The sequence below is a fragment of the Oncorhynchus kisutch genome, linkage group LG1 (assembly GCF_002021735.2).
Source record: "Oncorhynchus kisutch isolate 150728-3 linkage group LG1, Okis_V2, whole genome shotgun sequence".
In the NCBI taxonomy this organism is placed as follows: Eukaryota; Metazoa; Chordata; class Actinopteri; order Salmoniformes; family Salmonidae; genus Oncorhynchus; species Oncorhynchus kisutch.
The window spans coordinates 42047707-42071382 of record NC_034174.2 but is presented as its reverse complement, the minus strand read 5'-3'; the positions used below and the strand labels follow the sequence as shown (position 1 = coordinate 42071382).

The 23676-nt window shown below is 41.7% G+C and overlaps 2 protein-coding genes across 6 annotated transcripts; one reads left to right on the top strand and one right to left on the bottom strand.

The window, feature by feature from the left end:
* Positions 1–255: 255 nt before the first annotated feature.
* LOC109893491 (uncharacterized) lies at positions 256–13407 on the top strand. Of its 3 annotated transcripts, XM_020486744.2 has the most exons (10): positions 256–483; positions 1239–4881; positions 8777–8927; positions 9111–9245; positions 9381–9462; positions 9636–9750; positions 9889–9993; positions 10131–10207; positions 10363–10461; positions 10997–13400. In XM_020486744.2, exons 2-9 carry the CDS (start codon positions 1291–1293, stop codon positions 10454–10456), a joined length of 4350 nt encoding a protein of 1449 aa, XP_020342333.1. In that variant the 5' UTR covers positions 256–483; positions 1239–1290; the 3' UTR covers positions 10457–10461; positions 10997–13400. The 3 variants fall into 3 exon arrangements, with proteins under 3 accessions (XP_020342333.1, XP_020342317.1, XP_020342325.1); XM_020486728.2 differs by having other exon boundaries at positions 257–483; positions 10363–13407; XM_020486736.2 differs by having other exon boundaries at positions 257–483; positions 1283–4881; positions 10363–13400.
* LOC109871035 (ectonucleoside triphosphate diphosphohydrolase 8) lies at positions 10512–22362 on the bottom strand. 3 transcript variants are annotated; one of them, XM_031824930.1, is made up of 10 exons: positions 22154–22362; positions 21241–21397; positions 19895–20012; positions 19173–19323; positions 17788–17947; positions 13462–13695; positions 12647–12913; positions 11920–12030; positions 11535–11666; positions 10512–11172 (listed from the first exon to the last, which is right to left on the bottom strand). In XM_031824930.1, the coding sequence occupies exons 2-10, from the start codon at positions 21367–21369 to the stop codon at positions 10963–10965; spliced, it is 1512 nt and encodes a 503-aa protein (XP_031680790.1). In that variant the 5' UTR covers positions 21370–21397; positions 22154–22362; the 3' UTR covers positions 10512–10962. The 3 variants fall into 3 exon arrangements, with proteins under 3 accessions (XP_031680790.1, XP_031680788.1, XP_031680786.1); XM_031824928.1 differs by having other exon boundaries at positions 13462–13692; positions 22280–22361; XM_031824926.1 differs by having other exon boundaries at positions 22280–22340.
* Between the last annotated feature and the right edge of the window lie 1314 nt (positions 22363–23676).

Genomic DNA, 23676 nt, shown 5'->3' with positions numbered 1-23676 from the left:
GAGCTGTATTTGGTTAAACAAAATTTGACTGATATTCCCTTTCACCCATCCAGGATTTACTGTAATCATAACGCCAGTTAAACCATGAAGGGTAATAGGCCCATGTATTTACACATCACACACATCACTATTGGTTGGTAACAGTAAGAAATTATGGGTTTTTTTAAATTTCGCCGTAACGTATTCACAGTGAAGTTCTCATGACCAGAACTGCCTCAAAGCTATTAGTTTAGCAGTTTCAGGAAGGATCTTTTTTGCTCAAGGATGTTTGCGCAGTTCAGTTTGTTTTGACATAAGAGCTAGTCTCAATTACACAGGAAGTCTTTGGTCACAGTTGCTGAAATCGGAAACGGTTTCAACAGAAGAGTTAAACCTGGCATGCTATACTAGCTAGGACTTGACATCATACAGTGTTTTTTTGGATACTTTTTTAAAAGGATTTCCTGAACATCTGAAGGTAGAAGTCACAAGTGGATTCTGGAGGTGAGTACATAAAGTATTGTGGTTGTTGGTGGAAGGCGTATGTCAGGTTAATTTACATTGGAACATTTCAAAAGATTAGGTATTACACTAATGACTACAATTATTTTAAACACATTTGTGATGACATGGTTTCAGCAATGAAAACACCAGCATCTACATTTACTCATGTCTGCAAATCTCCACCTTTTTAAAAAGGACATTTGAGAATTGTGAGCAGTCACTTTCATCTGCATTTTAAATGTTTTCTTATTAGTGTAACTTCAAACCAGATCCTAGGCGATAAGCCGGAGCAGTTGAAAGTCGTGTGGCAATGCGGATGTCTAGAGGGACTGTTCTGTGTGACACTCTGGGGTGTTGTTGACATTGGAAACAGGAAATTATTCATCATACAGTGTTTAAAATGGGGGGTAGTTGCAAACCTATTGTTTGCATAACTTGCATGTAATTGATAACCCCTACTCCCATTAACATCTGCTAACCATGTATGTGACAAATAAAATTTGATTTGATTATTAGCTGGTGCATTTAATGTAAATGTGTATTCGCCTTAGCTTTTTCGTGTCTAATCTTGGCTTTGAGTTAAATAAATTTTCAGATAACATTTGTGTGTTATAGTTATGCATTAGTTACATAACTGGGAGTGTCGGCTTAAACATCTTAGTGCCTAAACATTTGTGGTGTCTTCACAATAAGTTAATTGTATTGTATAAAAGTTGCAAAGAGCATATCATAACTGGAAGCCTTTTTAATTCCAGCGAGATTTAGGGATTAACAACCTACCATCTGTGTGGTGATATAGGAAGAGCCATGTCTGACAAGAAATCAAGAAAAGTGAAAATGGGGTCGTCACGAAGACGCCCTCGGAATCTAGATGAAAATGAGACTAAGAACGATGAGTCCGAAATGTCGTCAGCTCAAAGGAAAGGAGTTGATTCGGTTTCGTTAACCATACAAACAGACCTTTTCTCATCGAAGGGCTTATATTCAATAACACCACAATTCATGGAAGATGTTAATCCATCACTAAATGACCTCGCAGAGTCACAGCTGTCTCAACCTGGAAACCCATATCTGCTACAATCACCTGACACTGCAGGGAAGAGGAAGAAAATGGGGTCTACTCGTAGGAATAAAGGCAACCGAGAAGAGACAGACTTTGGGGAGAAACAACATGACGAAACTGGAGACACAGAAACATCCTTAGAACTTCAGGCATCCGTTGTGGAATTTGAGTCCCACAGCAACACTGAAGGGCTTCTGGGACCAAACAAAATTGAAATGGACACTGAGAGGAGAAGTCAATGTGAGTTTATTTTGTTTGCTTCTAACACACCCGACGAATCGGATGACAAATGTAAAGAGGAAGTTGGTGAGGATACTGAACCTAATAGTGAAGCTGTGGCTAGTTATAGGAGTGAATTGCTTCAAGATACTCCTGGAACTGACTCACTCCCCCATCTGTCTCTTGACCTTGCATTGCAAGCTGTTCAAGTATTCGCTGCTGAACCCATAGCAGAGGACTGGAAGAAACCGGAAGAGGGGAGGCAGGAAAGTGAGCATGCTGAGGCGGAGTCATCCACATTAAACATGTGGAAACATTCATCAGATCAATACCTTGAGTCAGACGCTTCAACCATCACAGAAGATTTTGAGTCATTCAGTAACACAATAGTCCTCCAAAGTGGAGAAGGTGAAGAGAAACTTCAACCTGATCTAAATGAGTCCAAAGTCCAAGATATTAACTCTATTGGACCAGGCAATCAGGAAGCATTGCACCAAAGAGATGAAGCAGAGGACTTTGTTGATCTGATAGTTGAAGAAAATATAGTACTGGCATATAGGCCTCATTTTAGACAACTAGACAACGTAGAAAGCTATCAACCTGAGCGAAGTGAGGATATTACCTCCTTTTTAAAATCAACCCCCTCGGATAGTTCTTTCGGTCACGACGAACGTGCTCACACAGGATCCAGCTTTCCAGGGAGAAGAAGAAAGATGGGTTCCACTCGCAGAGTGGAAGAACTTGGAGAGAGTAAGATACGTAAATATCGGTATCTTTATGGTGAGGGTGAAGAGGCCATCGTGGGAAAAGAACCAGTGTGTGGCATCGACGAGACTGAGTGTCAAATGTCTATGGAGCCTAAAGGCAGTGCCAGTGGAGACGAGAAGGAAGGCGAGCAGATGGGAAAGGGGAATTTCCAAACAGAGGAAGACACAGAAAACATAGAAGCGATAGGAGAGCAGTTAGAGTGGGACATGGGAACAGTGGAAGGATTCGGTGTTAAAACATTGGAAAAGCCTCTGTTATTGGAACCGGAGCATAGAGCAGATGATGAGAAAGGAGAGGATGTTCTGATTGAACCAACCCCTTTTGACCATGTCATCTCTTCATTTGGTATTGATGATCAATTGTATAACAAAGACAACAGAGCCACTGTGTTTATAGAAACTGGCCATATAGAAACTGAGAGCAACAGTGAAGCAAGCATGGCTCACATAGTTGACCCATTGTTCCAGTCCAACACTGAAGGCCTCCAATCAGGAGACCCTTTTCTCAGCGAGGAGGAAGTTGGTGATTATACGTTGCTTGGGAATGATTCTGAAGTGAGTGACTGCAGCCAAATAATATATAATCATGCTCTTACAATCGAGTCCGATGACACCTTGAGCACTGATCCCAATATCTCTCCTAGTCAACTCATCCATACTCCATGTGTGGAAATCACTAACCCCTCTCTCATTCTCAAACCACTACTATTACTGCAGAGTATTCAAGGGAATGAGGAGGATGCAAACACTGACTCCAATACCACAAGCGGACTGGACACATCAGTCATATTACTCAGCGAGGGGGAAGTTAGTGATCACGTGTTGCTTGTAAATGAAGTGGGTGTTGGCAGCCAAATTACGTATGATGGCGCAACTCTCACAACAGAGCCCCGCCAAACAGATGAGCCTTTGAGCACTGATCCTAATCTCTCTGCTAGTCAACTCGTCCAAGCTTCATACTCCGATGAAAGCACCAACTCCTTTCTCAAACCACCCTTACTGCAGAGTGTTTGGGACCAAGGTGATACTGCAGCAAACGCAGACTCCAATCAGAGTTCCTCTCCAAGCAGGAGGAGAAAGATGGGGTCGACTCGCAGGCATCCTGCACAAAGAGAAGGGGGCACAGAGGAAAAACAAGAAGAAATTAAAAAAACTGAGGTGATAGAAGACAAGGGAGAGGACATGGAGTTTGAAATGTTGATGGAATCAAAGGATGGAGCTGGTAAAGAGAAGAACGAAGGAGAAAAAAGAGATGAGAAAGTCCTGACTGACCTCAGCTTTTCTGTCCGTACTTTAAATCAAAAGGGACGAATGGATGGTAACAAAATAGAAAGTAAGAGACAGTCAATCGTAAATGATGAATCCATGGCAACACAACTCATTCTTCAAAGTGAATCTGAGTTGACTGATAGTAGCCAAACTCTTCATTTTCCCACTGTAGAGTCCTACCTGACCAATGACACACCGTACTCAAATCCTAATGTCTCTGGTTTGCAACACAAAGAAACATCATTGGAGGTAACACTCTGTGAATCAAGAGAAAACACTGACTCCCCTCCAGATCCCCCCTCACTGCAGAGTTTTCTTGGTCCGAAAGAAACGGCAGGCGCCCCACGGAGAAAAAGGAAGATGGGTTCCACTCGCAGGGCTCCTCGAGATAGACAAGGAGAGGAGAGAACAGAGGGAAAGGCGGATGAGAAAGAAAAAGACACAGATGTTCTAGAAGATGTAAGAGCAGTCATTATAGCAGTAGAAATTGAGTCTAGCATAGAAAAGAATGAGCTTGAGGAACTTCTAGAAAAGGTGACAGTGGGGCAGGTGACAGAGACTATAGTAGAAGGAGAATCTGCCTTAAAGTCTGAGTTTGTAGAACTTAAAGTTAGAGAGGCGGAGGAGATAGAAGTGAAAGTAGCCGCTGAGAGCGAAAGCAACCAAACTTCCTGTGGTTTAGCAGCCCAAGAGTCAGGTGATATGGTTTGTATAGATTCTCATAGACTCACCCAAACTGCTTACATGGAACGTCTTTCAACACCAAGCCCCAGTCTTCCTTCAAAATTATCTCTCTCTCTGAGTTCCCAATCTCACAAGGATGTTAATCAATCCAAAGCTACAGGGAAGAGAAGAAAGATGGGCTCTACCCGTAGGACACCAGGTGGACTCCACTCAGAGGAAGAAAAGCAGGAGACAGGAGAAAAGGTAACGGGGGAAGAGGTTAGAGAGGAAGCCATTGGAGATCTGGACGTCAATGTTATTTCGGAACGATTTCAAGAGGAGCGCAGGGTTAAAGCTGTCAGTCTGGAGGACCAACAGGAGAGGAAGAGCACAGAGAAGGAGACAATATTCATAGAGGTACTGTGGCATTCCTTACAAATGATTCTCATTCTTGAAAAATGTTATAATAAAGAAAAGATTTGTCACAACTAGGAATTTGATGCGTTTATTGGAAGGCTCAATGGATTTATTTTTTAACCTGTCAAGTCAGTTAAGAACAAATTCTTATTTACAATGACGGCCTACAGTGGGTTAACTGCCTGGTTCAGGGGCAGAATGACAGATTTTTACCTTGTCAGCTCGGGGATTCGATCCAGCAACGTTTCGGTTACTGGCTCAACACTCTAAACACTAGGCTACCTGCCGCCCCAGAAAGAAGAACTTGTTTGAACTTCTACCTTTTGTCTGTTTTTTTTTTTTATATACTTGGAAATTGTTCATAGGCTGTAAGTCTGACCTCGGCCCTAACCTTTCAAAATGCAGTGCCTTCAGAAAGCATTCATACCCCTTGACTTTTTCCACATGTTACAGCCTGAATTAAAAATTTATTAAATAGGTATTTTTTTCCTCCCCCATCTACATGAAAGACTCCATAATGACAGTGAAAACATGGTGTAGGATTTTTTTGCACATTTTTGGGAAAATAAAATGCAGAAATATCTACATAAGTATTCACACCCCTGAGTCAATACATTTTAGAATTACATTTGGCAATGATTACAGCTGTGATTGTTTCTGGTTACTGACCAGACCGCTCGCAGGACTTGCAGAACGTCAAGCCTCACAAATTTAACCAAGTTCTATATTAGCGTCTGGCTACGCAGATTAGCACGAGCAGTGTGGTGATTGAATAACATATATGTGTACATTTATATTGCAGCGCACACGTTGCAAAATAAATGTGTAAATGTTATTCAATCACCGCACCCACACTGCTCGTGCGTAGCCAGGCGCTAATATAGAACTTGACACGCTGCCAGTCCTGCCTCTCCCATCTCCTCATTGATTTTTAGGAGCATTTACCCACCTGGGTGATTGAAATATGAATTGAGGTCCAGTTTGTGGTGGTAATGCACCTTAAAGTTTGTCGCCAAATGTCCCCAAATGAATATAGTTGGTTCAGAGTTAGTTTTGATATTTCAACCTGCGTGTCCTGATTGCGTTTCGTGTAGGTGGACGAATCAACATGTGCGCGATGGCACACGCAGACGTTCTGGTCAGCATAAGCTTTGCACACCTGGATTGTACAATATTTGCACATTATTCTTTTTTAAATTCTTCATGCTCTGTCAAGTTGGTGGTTGATCATTGCAAGACAGCCATTTTCAAGTCTTGCCATTAGAATTTCAAGACAATTTAAGTCAACTTTAACTATGCCACTCAGTAACATTTACTGATTATTGTCCGGCTGAAAAGTGAAATTGTCTCCGTGTCTGTTGGAAAGCAGACTGAACCAGGTTTTCCCTAAAGGGATTTTGCTTGGGCTTAGCTCTATTCCATTTATTTTTATCCTAAAAAAAACCTCAGTCCGTGCCGATGACAAGTATACCCATAACATGATGCAACCACCATCATGCTTGAAAATATGAAGAGTAGTAGTCAGTGATGTTGTGTTCGGATTTGTCCCAAACATAAAGCTTTGTATTCAGGATCTAAAATAATTCCTCTATCACAGTTTTACTTTAGTGCCTTATTGGAATATTTTTTTAGTCTGTACAGCCTTCCTTTTCACTCTGTCATTTAGGTTAGTATTGTGCAGTAACAATGTCGACCTTTGCCCCTCCTGAGTGCGTTGCAGCGATGGGACAAAAAAAAGGCATTCCATAACAAAGGGTTTGAATAGTTAATGATTCAAGACACTTCAGCTTTTTATTTTTTATTAATCAGTGAACATTTCTAAAAACACAATTCCACTTTCACATTATGGAGTATTGTGTGTAAGCCAATAACACGGGAGTGGAAGAAACAGGAAGAGAGGAGGCAGGAAAGTGAGCATGCTGAGGTGGTGTCCTTCACATTTCCCAGCTCTGGGCATTTGTCAGATCATTTATTTGAGTCAGATGCTTTGACAATCACAGAGGATTTTGAGTCATTGAATAACACAATAGAAACTTCAACCTGCTCTGTTTTAAATTCAGGGTGTAACGCAACAAAACCTGGAAAAAGTCAAAGGGTGTGAATACATTCTGAAGGCACGTACAGTGGGGCAAAAAAGTATTTAGCCAGCCACCAATTGTGCAAGTTCTTCCACTTAAAAAGATAAGAGGCCTGTAATTTTCATCATAGGTACACTTCAACTATGACAGACAAAACGAGAAAAAAAATCCAGAAAATCACATTGTAGGATTTTTTATGAATTTATTTGCAAATTATGGTGGAAAATAAGTATTTGGTCAATAACAAAAGTTTATCTCAATACTCTGTTATATACCCTTTGTTGGCAATGACAGGTCAAATGTTTTCTGTAAGTCTTCAAGGTTTTCACACACTGTTGCTGGTATTTTGGCCCATTCCTCCATGCAGATCTCCTCTAGAGCAGTGATGTTTTGGGGCTGTTGCTGGGTAATGCGGACTTTCAACTCCCTCCAAAGATTTTCTATGGGGTTGAGATCTGGAGACTGAAATGCTTCTTACGAAGCCACTCCTTCATTGCCCGGGCAGTGTGTTTGGGATCATTGTCATGCTGAAAGACCCAGCCACGTTTCATCTTCAATGTCCTTGCTGATGGAAGGAGGTTTTCACTCAATCTCACGATACATGGCCCATTCATTCTTTCCTTTACACGGATCAGTCGTCCTGGTCCCTTTGCAGAAAAACAGCCCCAAAGCATGATGTTTCCACCCCCATGCTTCACAGTGGGTATGGTGTTCTTTGGATGCAACTCAGCATTCTTTGTCCTCCAAACACGACGAGTTGAGTTTTTACCAAAAAGTTCAATTTTGGTTTCATCTGACCATATGACATTCTCCCAATCTTCTTCTGGATCATCCAAATGCTCTCTAGCAAACTTCAGACGGGCCTGGACATGTACTGGCTTAAGCAGGGGAGCCTGGACATGTACTGGCTTAAGCAGGGGGGCCTGGACATGTACTGGCTTAAGCAGGGGGACACGTCTGGCACTGCAGGATTTGAGTCCCTGGCAGCGTAGTGTGTTACTGATGGTAGGCTTTGTTACTTTGGTCCCAGCTCTCTGCAGGTCATTCACTAGGTCCCCCGTGTGGTTCTGGGATTTTTGCTCACCATTCTTGTGATCATTTTGACCCCACGGGGTGAGATCTTGCGTGGAGCCCCAGATCGAGGGAGATTATCAGTGGTCTTGTATGTCTTCCATTTCTTAATAATTGCTTCCACAATTGATTTCTTCAAACCAAGCTGCTTACCTATTGCAGATTCAGTCTTCCCAGCCTGGTGCAGGTCTACAGGTCTTTTGTTTCTGGTGTCCTTTGACAGCTCTTTGGTCTTGGCCATAGTGGAGTTTGGAGTGTGACTTTGAGGTTGTGGACAAGTGTCTTTTATACTGATAACAAGTTCAAACAGGTGCCATTAATACAGGTAATGAGTGGAGGACAGAGGAGCCTCTTAAAGAAGAAGTTGCAGGTCTGTGAGAGCCAGAAATCTTGCTTGTTTGTAGGTGACCAAATACTTATTTTGCAAATAAATTCATTAAACATCCTACAATGTGATTTTCTGGATTTTTTTTTCTCATTTTGTCTGTCATAGTTGAAGTGTACCTATGATGAAAATTACAGGCCTCATCTTTTTAAGTGGGAGAACTTGCACAATTGGTGGCTGACTAAATACTTTTCTGCCCCACTATGTTAAACATCTAATTTGTTACATTTAAATGTTTTCCGAACCGTGTATACCAGATAGTATGTAGGATATTGAACACACAACAGTATCACACATTTCACGTTGAAGAGATTAGCATATCCATTTATTTTTCAGAGATAACGTTTTCTATTTGTCTAAGGTTGTTCCCTCAAGCGCTGCTTTGAGTGGAGGAGGGTCTGAACAAGTGACTGCAGCTAGACAGCCAGGCCATGGGAATAAAAGAGTTCAAGAAAGGGCAGAGCGTATGGAGAAGAGCCCAGTCACCAGAGAGAAGAAGAAACAGCCATCTGGTAAGAATAGAATTGCAGCAGTGAGGGGGGTACCATAAGTTTAGTCTTGAGTAAGTAAATCGACTTAGAAATAATTTGCTGGAGATGCGTTGTTGAGGCCCTTTGCTCCGCTTGACTTTGAGTGAGATCAGAGAAGTGATAGTGACTGTAATAGACCAGTCTCTCTGATCCCCTTGCCTCCAGGTACCTTAGGAAGCAATGGCTCTCGATCAAACCCCTACAACGTGGTGATGGTTGGAAACAGCAGTGTGGGCAAAACATCCTTCATGAAGCGCTTCCAAAGTGGCGAGTTCTGTATGGACCACTATGCTACCATTGGTGAGTATCATTATCCTATTTGTATGTTTGGCACCATGCCCTTCCATGTAGTGTGACGAAACAAACACCATGGTACAATGTTACTGTGCTGCTCATTCGTCTGGTTTCATGTTTGTTTGTTTCTGTTCCGAGCAGGTATTGATACCTGTATACAGCCTGTGACAGTGGATGGCAGCCCAGTGACTTTACAGTTATGGGACACTGCAGGTCAAGAAAGGTGACACTATCCCTAAGTTCATCACAGTTGGTTGTTGTACATCATGCATTAGATACAGAATCTGTTCCTCTGTTCTTATTTGAACCCATCGTGTGTGTGTGTTTTATTTGTCAGTATATAATTACATTCATATTAGACTATTGTAACATCTTATTATTTACTGTCTTCCCCAGGTATCACAGTATCACCAGGCAGGTGTTCCACAGAGCCCAGGGTCTAGTGCTGATGTATGACATCACTTCCTCTCAGAGCTTCTGTGACATCCGCTACTGGGTCAACTGCGTTCAGGTAGGGGGCATTTAAATCATGCCTTTCATTTTTAGAAGCAAAGAACAACTATGTAACAACACAAACAATTGTTTTGCAGGATTCACTGTTTTTTTCCATTGGTATCCATTGTGCTGTCATTAACTTTGGATTTTGTAGGAAGGGGCCCCAGATGACGTCATCGTTATACTTCTTGGGAACAAGGCCGATTGTGCTGATCTAGAACGAGAGGTTCACACTCGTGAAGGGGAAAACCTGGCAACGGTATGTTACTGTAACTTGAACAGCCAGAATTTGGGCAACTGGGCTGTAAGATTAACATGTGGTAAGGGATGTGTTCTAAATGGGTATTTTACAGTTTTGTAGCTGGTGCTGAAATAATATTGATGTCACTCTTACAGGGTTACGGCATGCTCTTCATGGAGTGTAGTGCTGCCACAGGTGACAATGTGACTCTGTCTATGGAAACGCTGGCAAGGTAAGACATGCAGACTGGTGTTTAATGTGGAAGCTGTTGTTGGTATGCGTAGTGTGGATTTGGCTGTTGTCTGTTTTGCGTGTTGTCCTCTTCTGATTGTGGAAAGTGACTCTCTGTGAATAGTCGAGCATATTGATTTGGTGTGTTGCTTCAAGGACGCTAAAGCAGTTGGGAGAGGAGACGCGACAAGAAGAGGGAAGCTTGGTGTTGCAGAAAGAACCCCCGAAGAAGAAATCCGGCTGCTGCTGATCAAGGTGGAGAAGATTGTGTGTGCACAGTCGCACACACACATTTGTGCCTCATACGCCCTTATGATTGTATTTTATTTCTAAGTGTAATATATCAAATGCATTTAACAAATCATGTAGTAATAGTGATGTGACACTTGAAATTATCCTCCCTTTGGTACTTCCTTCAATTACTGCTTATGGGGGGAAAATATATAAAATCATTGAGGTATACGTTCATACCAACACTATTCATTTATATTAGGTAGTTATATATTATAGTTGTAGGGTTTCTATTTGCATGAAAAATATCAAGCTATGCAGCTTATAAATGCCTAATAAATTCATAATGCATTCAACAACCTCCATAATTAGTCATATTGACAGAAAATATGACTATTTAACTATTACTGGGAGTTCCAGGAGCTGCCACACTCTTCCGATCCGTTCTGATCTTATTGATCGCTGCTGTTACATCACATTGCATCTCATCATCGGTGACTAGAAGACCGAGACATTCATTGATTGTCATTTGTTGCCTCGTCCGTCCTGTGGGCTCCAGAGCCACAGTAGGACCAGTACCATCAGGCTGAGGAACACGGCAAACACAATGAAGAAGACCTCCGCTGCCCACTGGCTGTGCTGCACACCCGTCACCACCAGGGGGAGCTCTGAGGGGATCAGGTTGGTCAGGTTCAACATGTAGCCCAGCGTCCAGCCAATGTCTGTGTCTGCCACCTGATAGACACCGATGTATATATAAACATATACTGTATCACAAGAGGTTGGTGCCACCTTCATTTGGGGAGGATGGGCTCGTGGTAATGGCTGGGGTAGAATAGGTGGGATGGTATTGATGCCATTCTATTTACTCCGTTCCAGCCATTATTTTGACCCGTCCTCCCCCCAGCAGCCTCCACTGTCCTGTGTGTATGTATGATGCACACAGCTTCATTAGGGCAGCACATCTATTAATATTGACTGCCGCACAAAAAATACTGAGTTTATTCTGTGGTATAATTTCATTAACTTTGTGTCCTGAAGTTAAATCTTTCAACAGGATGTTGACGTTTTTACATATGCTGTATGGTTAAACACACCTGTCTCTGGAAGTATATGTTTCCCCAGGTCTGGTTGAACTTGTAGCCGTCTAGTAGTATTGTCATTATGTAGTTGGCTGAGGCACAGTAATCACGAAGGTACTTGTCTTTTACAGTGTACTCTTTCTTGAGCTGCCAAAAAAGTTATTACGCACGTTGTAGCAACATTGGGAATTAGATCATTACGAGGTAAAGTTTGTAGGCTACTGTGGATTGATATCTGCTAAAAAGAATGACATGTTATGGATGCTCATACTCAATGTTCATTCTCAATCACCTGTTTAGCATGTTATTGAGTATGATTCGATGAATCTGTGTACAGCTATACAGTTTTAAGGAAGTGTACTGGCAATGTGAAAGGTCAGCAGAGGTCTCTATATCTCACCGAGCTCCAGGTCCTTTTGCAGAAAGTGTCTATAGTGGTGGTAGCCTGAGACAGAGAGGACTGAGGTGCCAGACCAAGGAAGTCAAAGGTGTAATAGTATGCTGAGAAAGCCTGGGGAAAGGAAACAGAATGATGTTGATGATACACACTGAGTGTACAAAACATTAGGATCTCCTTCCTAATAATGAGTTGCACCCCCTTTTGCCCTCAAAACATTGTCAATCCGTCAGGGCGTGGACTCGACAAGGTGTCGAAAGCATTCCACAGCGCTCCAATGGTTCCCACAGTTGTCAAGTTGGCTGGATGTCCTTTGGGCGATAGACTATTCTTGATACACACGGTAAACAGCCCAGCAGTTGCAGTACTTGACACAGTCAAACCGGTGCGCCTGGTACATACTAGCATACCCCTTTTTAAAGGCTCTTAAATGTTTTTTTGTGTTACCTATTCACCCTCTGAATGGCACACATACACAATCGTCTTAAATCCTTCTTTAAGCTGTCTCTTCCCACGTACTGATTTGAAGTGGATTTAACAAGTGACATCAATAAGGGATCATAGCTTTCACCTGGATTCACCTAGTCTGCCATGGAAAGTGCAGGCCTTCCTAATATTTTTGTACACTGTATATACTGTTAGACATCTTTCAAATACTTTGAGTGTTCGATTGAGCCTGCCTGGAGTGCCAGTTGAGTGGGGTTTGCATAGATATGGGATGAATACTCACAAAGAAGTTTCCACTGACAGGGGGCTGGTAGACCCCGTTGAAGCCACAGTCAGGGGCCAGGGAGCAGGCAGCCAGGTTCGTGATGTTCTTTATCTGGTTGAGACACTGAAGTGGCTCACTGGTCCCTGTGAAGGTGACCACTGAGGCTGGGTCAAAGGTCATGGGTCTGGACACGCAGGGGGAGTCATAGAGGTCACCCAGAGTCAGGGTTAGGTTGTCACCCAGGTGGTAGCAGGGGTGGTTGACTGGGCGAGTAGACCCACTCATCTGGTAGAGGAGGAAGTTGGCTTGAATCGTACAAGAACTTACCTAAGGCAGCCATGAAATGCTTCTGACTCAGACACATTCAGTCAAACTGCTTTAGGGCAATTCTTCACTGAATTGACTGAAATAAATGTATGATGTGTCTTAAAGAAGGCCTGGGTGAGGCCGAAATGTCACATACTGTATGTCCCAACTTTATTGAATTATTATTATTATAAAATTATTATTTCAAAGGTATGCCAAACATCCTTTTCCCAAATGACCTTTCTTTGGATTTCATTTCATGAAGATCCAAAACATATCTTTGTTTGTTCAGTATCGTTCTTTAGAACACTACCGCCTGTTTGCTTTTTCTTCCTGAAAACTGGTTTTATACAATATCTACATGTATGGGGAGTTTACCTGGTATTAATAATACCAGCATTTTGCTACCCCTGCAATAACATCTGCTAAGCATGTGTATGTGACCAATAAAATGTGATTTGATTTACCTGCAACCATTCTGCAATTCATTCAAGTTTCATCGAACTGGTGACCAGACAGCTACTTACCTTGAGAAGATGAACCTGTAGCTGCCTCAAAGTCTGCTCCTTGCCATAGCACAGGTAGCTGTGTGTGTACACCTCATATTGGTAACCATAGAGCTTGGGTCCCAGGGTGGAGGCAGGGTCCCGTGCAGGCTGGCTGGGAGTGAAGGCTATCTGGGTGGAAGAGCCTCCCATATCCAGGGCGCCCCAGATCTTCCTTCCTTTAGGACGCACCCATCCTCCCTCAAAGCCGTGCTGCTTAGAAGTACAAATACTGTATGTTAGCAATAGTTTTAAACTGCAGACCTGCAATTCACCAATGTAACAGGTTATTAGTGGTAACAAATGGTACTCCTTCGGTATATCCACAAGCATCTGTTAATTTTGCCTAAACAAGCTTGATACCATTGTCTGAGGAGACCAAGCCTCTAGTTGGAATACTTCAGTCAAGGTTAACACTTTGACTCAACCTCACAGATGGAGAAGCCACTGCCCAAGGAATGATTTGAGGGTCGACTGTGGGCGGGTCGTCCCCGGGCCGCCCCCTCCTACCACATGTTTTTCATTTGCAGAGGCATTCCAGACAGACAAGTGATGGGCAGTGCAGGGTTTGTATATAGCTGTGGGTTTGCCTTGGCATGTTCAGTACAAAAACGTTTTGGAACATTGCAGATAGGAATGCCATGAATAGAAATGACAATTCCTTAGAATCGGAGGCATGTTTTGTTCTACATTATTTAGTTCTGTACATTGGCCAATGTCCTTCTGCTGAACGCTAACCACAATAACAATTTGCCACAATGGAATTTGCGGTTTGCCTTTCAAATTTAATTGAAAGTGATGCAAACGGACTCAAATAGTGGAATCATGCCATATTTGAATTAGAATAATGCTCAACAAAGTTGGAATGTTGTTTACATAATTTTAAATTAAATACAGTAATTAGTTTGACAACAAACAAAAACAATTGTTTAAACCACACTGGATGTATTGGGGTGGGGTTTTATAGTGTGTATTTTTAAATACTGTATTCTCAACATCTCATTCTAATATTTCTACTACTATTGTATTTTAGTTGCACTGTTTATACACACTGCATATTTATTTATGTACTGGATTATTGACATGGCTCACTATCTACAATATGAATGACTGCAATGCCCTGATATCCAATGTTTCAGTACCCCTCCCTCCCTCAGAATCATAAACTCAGCTAAAAAAATGTCCTCACTGTCAACAGTGTTTATTTTCAGCAAACTTAACATGTGTAAATATTTGTAAGAACATAAGACGATTCATCAACTGAGACAAACTGAACAAGTTCCACAGACGTGACTAACAGAAATGGAATCATGTGTCCCTGAACAAAGGGGATCAAAATAAAAGTAACAGTCAGTATCTGGTGTGGCCACCAGCTGCATTAAGCACTTTGCCAGTTCTTGCTGTGAGATGGTACCCCATTCTTCTACCAAGGCACCTGCAAGTTCCCTGACATTTCTGGGGGGAATGGCCCTAGCCCTCACCCTCCGATCCAACAAGTCCCAGAAGTGCTCAATGGGATTGAGATCCGGACTCTTCACTGGCCATTGCAGAACACTGACATTCATGTCTTGCAGGAAATCACGCACGAACGAGCAGTATGGCTGGTGGCATTGTCATGCTGGAGGGTCATGTCAGGATGAGCCTGCAGGAAGGGTACCACATGAGGGAGGAGGATGTCTTCCCTGTAACGCACAGCGTTGCCTGCAATGACAACCAGCTCCGTCCGATGATGCTGTAACACACCGCCTCCAGACCATGACTGACCCTCCACCTCCAAATTTATCCCGCTCCAGAGTACAGGCCTCAGTGTAACGCTCATTCCTTCGACGATAAACGCGAATCCGACCATCACCCCTGGTGAGACACAACCGCAACTCGTCTGCAAAGAGCACTTATTGCCAGTCCTGTCTGGTCCAGCGACAGTGGATTTGTGCCCATATGCGACGACGTTGCCGGTGATGTCTGGTGAGGACCTGTCCTCAGTCCAGCCTCTCTCAGCCTATTGCGGACAGTCTGAGCACTGATGGAGGGATTGTGCGTTCCTGGTGTAACTCGGGTAGTTGTTGCCATCCTGTACCTGTCCCGCAGGTGTGATGTTCGGATGTACCAATCCTGTGCAGGTGTTGTTACACGTGGTCTGCCACTGCAAGGACGATCAGCTGACCGTCCTGTCGCCCTGTAGCTCCGTCTTAGGCGTCTCACAGTACGGACATTGCAATTCATTGCCCTGGCCACATCCGCAGTCCTCATGCCTCCTTGCAGCATGCCTAAGGCACGTTCACACAGATGAGCAGGGACCCTGGGCATCTTTCTTTTGGTGTTTTGCAGATTCAATAGAAAGGCTTTTTTTAGTGTCCTAAGTGTTCATAACTTAAACCTTATTTGCCTACCGTCTGTAAGCTGTTAGTGTCTTAACGATTGTCCCACAGGTGCATGTTCATTAATTATTTATGGTTAATTGAACAAGCATGGGAAACAGTGTTTAAACCCTTTACAATGAAGATCTGTGAAGTGATTTGGATTTTTACAAATTATCTTTGAAAGACAGTGTCCTGAAAGGGCCGTTTCTTTTTTTGCTGAGATTAGGTTCAGTTCAGTCGTCCTTTCTTCTGACTGAAGGAAACCTAATGATTGGCACTCCCCGTCATCACACAGTGCTACAATGATGGGTTGTTTTCGATTCCTTAAGAAGTATACAGTATCTTGTTTAAATTCATCTGGTGTAGATGTACAGATTGCATTTGGATTACTGTTACAGTGCTATTTGGGTTAATTGGATTAATTCCGCCATTTCTTAATTCAAAAAGTAAAAAGAAAGAAATTGTTTTTTTTATAGCTAGGTATTACTGAACTGCTGGAGCTAGGAACACACGCATTTCACTGCACCTGCAATAACGTTACACATTTGTGTACACGACCAGTAAACTTTGATTTGATTTAGACTGCATAATTGCATTGGGGGCATACTTATATTCACTGTACAGTCTTACCCTGTTTCACGGATGCACAATCCATAGGTATCATGCTTCTCAGTGACACCCACTATGTAGAGTTTACACAAATATTAGCGTCTTAGCTCTTATTGCCCACAGCCAAACCTGTCCCGTTCTGTGTGCCGCAACGAGGGGTATTTGCATAGATGGGCCTTTGTGTGTGTGTGTGTGTGTGTGTAACCTATTCTCAGTGGTGGAAAAGTACCCAATTGTCATACCTTTTTAATAGAAAATGACTTGAGTGAAAGTCACCTAGTACAATACTACTTGGGTAAAAGTCTAAAAGTATTTGGTTTTAAATGTACAAAAGTATCAAAAGTCAATTTAATTGGAAAAAAATATACTTAAAAGCTCTTAAGGATCCGTCCCCTTTTATTCAATTTTTGACAGCCTAAAATTACAGCCAAATCTATCTGCCTAAATCTCAGGCCCTGAAGCAAGCATATGCATATTCTTGGTGCCATGTGAAAGGAGAATGAGAATGTAACATGAGATCTGGTAAAAGATAATACAAAGAAAAAAACAACCGTTGTATTTTTTTGTACCTTTTTGAAATGCAAGAGAAAGGCCGTAATGTATTATTCCAGCCCAGGTGCAATTTAGATTTTGTATGTGCAAAGTTTGCCTAATTTGTTTATGAATAACTTTTCATGTTCAAAATTGTGCACTCTCCTCAAATAATAGCATGGTATTGTTTAACTGTAATGGCTACTGTAAATTAGACCAGTGCAGTTAGATTAACAAGAATTTAAGCTTTCTGCCAATATCATGTCTATGTCCTGGGAAATGTTCTTGTTACTTACAACCTCATGCTAATCACATTAGCATATGTTAGCTCAACTGTCCCAAGAAAGGGACACCAATCCCAAAGATGTTTTAAGTATCAAAAATACAAGTATAAATCATTTCAAATGGCTTATATTAAGCAAACCAGACATCACGATTTTCTTGTTTTTAAAAATTGCGGACAGCCAGGGGCACACATAATTTACAAACAAAGCATTTATGTTTAGTGAGTCCTCCAGATCTGAGGCAGTAGGGATGACCAGGGATGTTCTCTTGATAAGTGTATGAATTGGGCCATTTTCCTGTCCTGCTAAGCATTCAAAATGTAATGAGTACTTTTGGGTGTCAGGGAAAATGTATGGAGTAAAAAGTGCATAATTTTCTTTAGGAATGTAGTAAAGTGAAAGTTTTCAAAAATATAAAGAGTAAAGTACAGATACCCCAAAAAACAACTTAAGTAGTACTTTAATGAAGTTTTTTTTATTTAAGTACTTTACACCACTGCCTATTCTATAGGCCCTATACACACCTTAATGAAGCCCTCTTGTAGATAGTTGGTGGTGATCCATCCGTAAGCCCCTTCCTCCATCCCAGAGAGAATCCGTGCCCCCCGAAAGTCAAAAGGATACCCCTGGATCACCTTGGTTACTTGCTCCAAAACCTGATCAGACTGGGTCTGATTCTGTAGCCTGAGGAGAGGACAATATTCAGTCACTCTCGCAGGACAATGGAAGTCAATTTCAGAAATGCTTCTTTATTATAATCAAACAAGTTTTGCAGCCTGGAAGAGCACACAGTACCCAGTCATACTGTACAGGAGGTTAAATAGTCACCACATAGATAAGTGGGATGTTTTCCTCAACCTGGTCTTAGAGCATTTCATATTATTCTGAAAATCCAAGACTATTTAGTACCATATGTTAAGCTTCAGGGTGGTTGGTCGGGGTGGTGGATGGGTGGGTGTATAACTTGAACATCTACCAACCCTGGATAGCAATCCAAAGGTTGAGTTCAAATCTCATCCGACAACTTTAGCATTTTAGCAACATTTCAACTACTTAACTTTTTTGCTACTTTGCGACTACTTAGCATGTTGTTAGCTAACACTTCTCCTAACCTTAACCCTTTTAGCTAACCCTAAGCTTTACCCTTTTAACTAACCCTTCACCTAACCCCAACTTTTACCCTTTTAGCTAAGCCTTCCCCTAACTCTAAACTTAAACCATTAACCTAACTCCTAAACGTAACCTTAACCCTTTTAGTTAACCCTTCCCCTAACCATTTTAGCTAACCCTTTACCTAACCCTAACCTTTACCCTTTTAGCTAACCCTTCACTTAACCCTAACCTTTACCCCTTTAGCTAACCCTTCTCCTAACCTTAACCCTTTTAGTTAACCCTTTACCTAACCCTAACCTTTACCCTTTTAGCTAACCCTTCACCTAACCCTTTTAGTTAACCCTTCACCTAACCCTAACCTTTACCCTTTTAGCTAAGCCTTCCCCTAACTCTAAACTTAAACCGTTAACCTAACTCCTAAACGTAACCTTAACCCTAACCCCTAGCCCTGCAAATGTTAGCCACCTAGCTAGAATTCGTAACATATATTACATTTTGCAAATTCATAACGTAGTGTAAGTTCTGCAAATTTGTAACATATAATACAAATTGTATTTCGTAACATATCATACAAAATTGTATGATCCACAAATGAATACATCCACAAATGAATACATGCCATACGAAACATAACATATCATACTAAATGGAGTGTCCACGGAATTACGCACAGAATAATACGAAATGCCCTGAGACCAGGTTGGTTTCCCAGCGCATTTATTCATAAAGTCTGATTATTGGGATGTAGTAAATGGAAATGATTACATCAAGATAAAATGGTGCAGTCTTGACTTACTGCAAGAGTCGCATGCCAGCGGTAGCACCAAGGTACACAGGAGTTTCCCTCAGCTGGTTGGCAGGGATGACTGCCAGTGTACTGTCCAGGCACTTCCTCAGACTGAGCCCTGCAGCAGGGGGGTCCCGGGCATAGCTAGAGATGCCATATCCTATGGAAGAGCAAGGGATAGGGGTGTGAGACACTAAAGGCATACACTGTATGTTTTGATATGACAACCATTACTAAGTGATAAATTATGATTTGTCTTGGCCTTGAGATCAAGCTGCCATCAAAATAGGTATAAGATGGCTGAGGGGCGTATTGTAACTTCTAAAGTACTGTTCCCCAGGCGCCAAAGACATGGATGTCGATTATGGCCGCCCCCCCCCCCCCCCCCCCCCCCCCCCCCCCCCCGCACCTCTCTCATTCAGAGGGGTTGGGTTAAATACAGAAGACACATTTCAGTTGAATGCATTCAGTTGTGCAACTGACTAGGTATCCCCCTTTCCTTTCCCTTTCTAGGGGCAAATCCTAACTATTCTTCCATTGACATCAACTATTGTTGCCAAATCCCAGATGAGTAACTCCAGGTTGGGGGAGTCACTGGAATTGTGCAACACTAACGTGTTGACACATGACAAAGTGAAAATTTGAGTTATGTGTAAGTTAGGATTTACCCCTAAGAATGAGTAAAATAATAGAGTAGTAATAATGGTTCACAGACAGCCCTTGGCACTGACCATCAACATCACAGACCAGCATCTGTGACACCACCCCAGTGTTGTTTTCTTTGTTTCCAGGCCAACGGTACATGTAGAGAGAAGTGTGTGTGGATCCAGCGTCAAACACCATCCCGTACTGAAGGACACACAGACAGAGAAGTCAAATACCATTCCATATTGGGGAATCCTGTGTGTATGGGAGAGCCTGTGTGTTTGATACAGAGAGGGATACATACAGGGAGAGAGCTAAACTAAGATTAACATTGTCCTTACTGGGAGAATAAAAAAAATTAAAAAAATTTAGTTCAGACCGTTAGTGATGATAGGAATTGTATTTGTACACTCCCCTTTTGATGTTGAAAACCCTCCCATATTGGAAGCTTTACAGGGGCCCTGTCTTATCCCATGAGATACACTACCGTTCAAAAGTTTGGGTTCACTTAGAAATGTCCTTGTTTTTTAAAGAAAAGCATATTTTTTTATGGAATATCTACATAGATGTACAGAGGCCCATTATCAGCAACCATTCCTCCTGTGATCTAATGGCACATTGTGTTAGCTAATCACATTTCATCATTTTAAAAGGCTAATTGATCAGTAAACTGTCGTCCTGATTAAAGAAGCAATAAAACCGGCCTTCTTTAGACTAGTTGAGTTTCTGGAGCATCAGCATTTGTGTGTTCGATTACAGGCTCAAAATGACCAGAAATAAAGAGCTTTCTTCTGAAACTCATCAGTCTATTATTGTTCTGAAAAATGAAGGCTATTCCATGCGAGCATGGCCAAGAAACTGAAGATCTGGTACAGCTCCATTTACTAATCCCTTCACAGAACAGCGCAAACTGGCTGTAACCAGAATATAAAGAGTGGTGGGAGCCCCCGGTGCACAACTGAGCAAGAGCACAAGTACATTAGTGTCTAGTTTTAGAAACAGATGCCACACAAGTCCTCAACTGGCAGCTTCATTAAATAGTACCAGCAAAACACCAGTCTCAACATCAACAGTGAAGAGGTGACTCCGCGTTGCTGGCCTTCTAGACATTTCAAAGACAAAGACATTTCTAAGTGACCCCAAACTTTTGAACGGTAAATGTATGTACTTTATAAAATAACATTGAAATCTGAGATATGATGAAAGCAATGTGATATCCAGAAGGGACAAGGGTGGAATTGTGGAGGGGAAAATGTTGGAATGGAATTCCCAAAGTTAAAGGATTTCGACATGTAAAACTTTTTAAGGTGAATTCTGGAATTTTACATGGGTGATTTCCCGTAGTGAATTTCCATTCATTCTGCCCCTGATAAGGGTTGTGAAGTAAATTACAGCAGTCGCATCACAGATAACAGTTGTAATTTCTCATCACCTGCATGCGATGGGGGAGATCCACTGAGTGGTGCTGAACTAATGTGAGGATTAGAGCGATGACGGCCATGCTTCCCATCACTACCACCACCGCAGCCATTGCTGCCTGTTTCACCATTGACATCTTCATTCCAAACACACCTGTAAACCAACTCTCCCTGACACACGCACACACAACAAAGCAAATTACACGTTGGTGTTCTTTTTATTGCCACCAATGCGGAAGATAACATCCATTTCACCATTGACATCTTCGAACACACCTGTAAGCCCGCTCTCCCTGACACACATACACACAGAGAGAGCCAATGTCACCCTAATAGACAATTTGTTTCGAACCAATCAACTTTTGATTATCAAAAACAAATTACCCTGGAGTTGTTTCATGCCATCAATGTGAACATTGTAGAGTTAATGTATTTCTTCATTAATAGACCAGATGGATACATAGTGAATCCTAAAAACATTCAAATCTAATCTTACGTGTCTGCTTTGTCTGATCTGATTCTCATCAGAGGGTCACGGACCCTGTTACCACAGGAATTGTGAGTCTATCTTCTTTATGCTACTTGTCTCCTCTGCCCCTGTATCCTCTTCTTCAAGGGGTAAAGAAATGACAAAGCCTGCCGCACAATATCTTATCTTAAAATGCTGTCTGCACATGCAAACCTCATATCACATACAGTATTTGTCTTGGTTTACTGCATATTGCTTTTATAGATATAGATGTTTAAATGATGCCTTGCATACTGAACAGATAATGCAGCCTTTAATATAATCATGAAAGACAAATAGGAGCAGTGACTGACTAGTAGCCAACCATTAACAGAGAAATCTATTAAAACAAGCGATGACGATAGATGTTTTCCACTTAATCCTCCACGGTTCAAAATGGTCAAAACAACTGGACTTACCGACAAGGAAGTTTCTTCTCTGTGATCTCTACTCCCTGACCCCAAGGTCAAACTAGAACCATATGCGTTATCTTAGAAATGATCTGAATTGACTAAATGTTCAGTCTGGTAAGATCTTACACTGACCAGAGCATAGGGGTTCCACCTTTCTCTTGTGCTCTCACTCACACACTCTCTCTCCCATTCACTTGCTCTCTCTCTCTCTCTCTGTTTCCGTCTCTCTCACCTCCCCTTAATAAACTCACATCCTCCCTCCTCCTCCCAAGATCTGATGTAAAGTTGAATGTGTCATCTTTATTCCTCACGTGGTAGGCTGAACTGTAATGTTAAAGCTCACAAATACTCACAAATGATATTACTTGAAGTGTGTGATGTCTCATGTTTGGCCACTCAACACGTAATTGAAATGGCATTTGCATACAAAGTTGCAAAGTTGGTTGGCCCTCTTTGATGTTGCTATAAGTTGATACATTGCTATGTTTTCATTTATAAAGCCCATTTACAAAAGTCCCGCTGTACCTAACATCATTACTAAACTTTAGACGTATTGTATGAGCTACCACAACCGTTCACAGGGATGGCTAACTCTGGAAATTGCTTTGGTCTCTACTGAGTTAGGTACAGTAGGACAATCTTCAACACTTTGTGTTTTGGTGTGTGTTTTGGTGAAAGCTGATTGAGGACCTTATTACGGATGACTGTGTTTGTTTCTTATGACCGTGTTTTTCTTTCTTTCTGCTTGCATTTTGTATTTTGATTTCTGTATTTTATGTCATTTCTGTAATTCAAGGCTCATCTGTAAAAGAGATCTTGGTCTCAGTATGACTCCCTGATGAAGGTAAAGGTTCAATAAAATAAATACAGGGAAGGAGAGTGGTTCCAAAAACGCTATCTTATCTTCACTATCCCACTGAAACCAGACCAGACCCTAACTAAATTCAATTTGTACCTTTATAAATACACACACAATATTTGTATGTAACTTTAAATAGACAAAATGAATTTACTAATAGTTCCATAGTTTGTGCAGTTACTCAATAGGGTGGGGTTCCATGGGAAAGTTATGATATTTCCAAATATTTCATGTTTCATCACATAATATTATTTGTCGATGGCGTGATTGTTGATAGTGTGCATTGCATGTTTTGTTTCAGAAGTGAGTGTAACGAATGAAACATGTGTTTCTGAGCCAAGGACATTGACGGCCTTCATGGATCACACAACAAACTGTGATAGAAGAGGCACAGAAAGCACACTGTTGTGTGCTATAACAGAATGAGTTATTTGTAGCCACTAGCTCCTGTACACTGATAATACTTATATAAGTATTATTCAAGGATGTACTCTAAGACATATATAAGACATACCCAATGCCTTGGGTGATACATTTTTTAAACCTGAGCCCAAATTTGATGTGTCACTGACAGGGCCCTTCAGTCCCCATACCAATGTTAAAATGTGTCATTCAATTTACATTGATAAACACTCCTATACTGTAAGTGGTATAGAGATATACACTATCG

Coding starts and splice junctions, on each gene's coding strand:
- LOC109871035 (XM_031824926.1), bottom strand. Junction 19,324..19,894: donor GCTGGTCTGTGATGTTGATG/GTCAGTGCCAAG, acceptor GCTCTTCCATAG/GATATGGCATCTCTAGCTAT. Junction 17,948..19,172: donor GCTGGCATGCGACTCTTGCA/GTAAGTCAAGAC, acceptor TCCTCTCCTCAG/GCTACAGAATCAGACCCAGT.
- LOC109893491 (XM_020486728.2), top strand. CDS start 1,291: ATGTCTGACAAGAAATCAAGAAAAGTGAAAATGGGGTCGTCACGAAGA. Junction 4,882..8,776: donor AGGAGACAATATTCATAGAG/GTACTGTGGCAT, acceptor TATTTGTCTAAG/GTTGTTCCCTCAAGCGCTGC. Junction 9,246..9,380: donor GGACCACTATGCTACCATTG/GTGAGTATCATT, acceptor TGTTCCGAGCAG/GTATTGATACCTGTATACAG.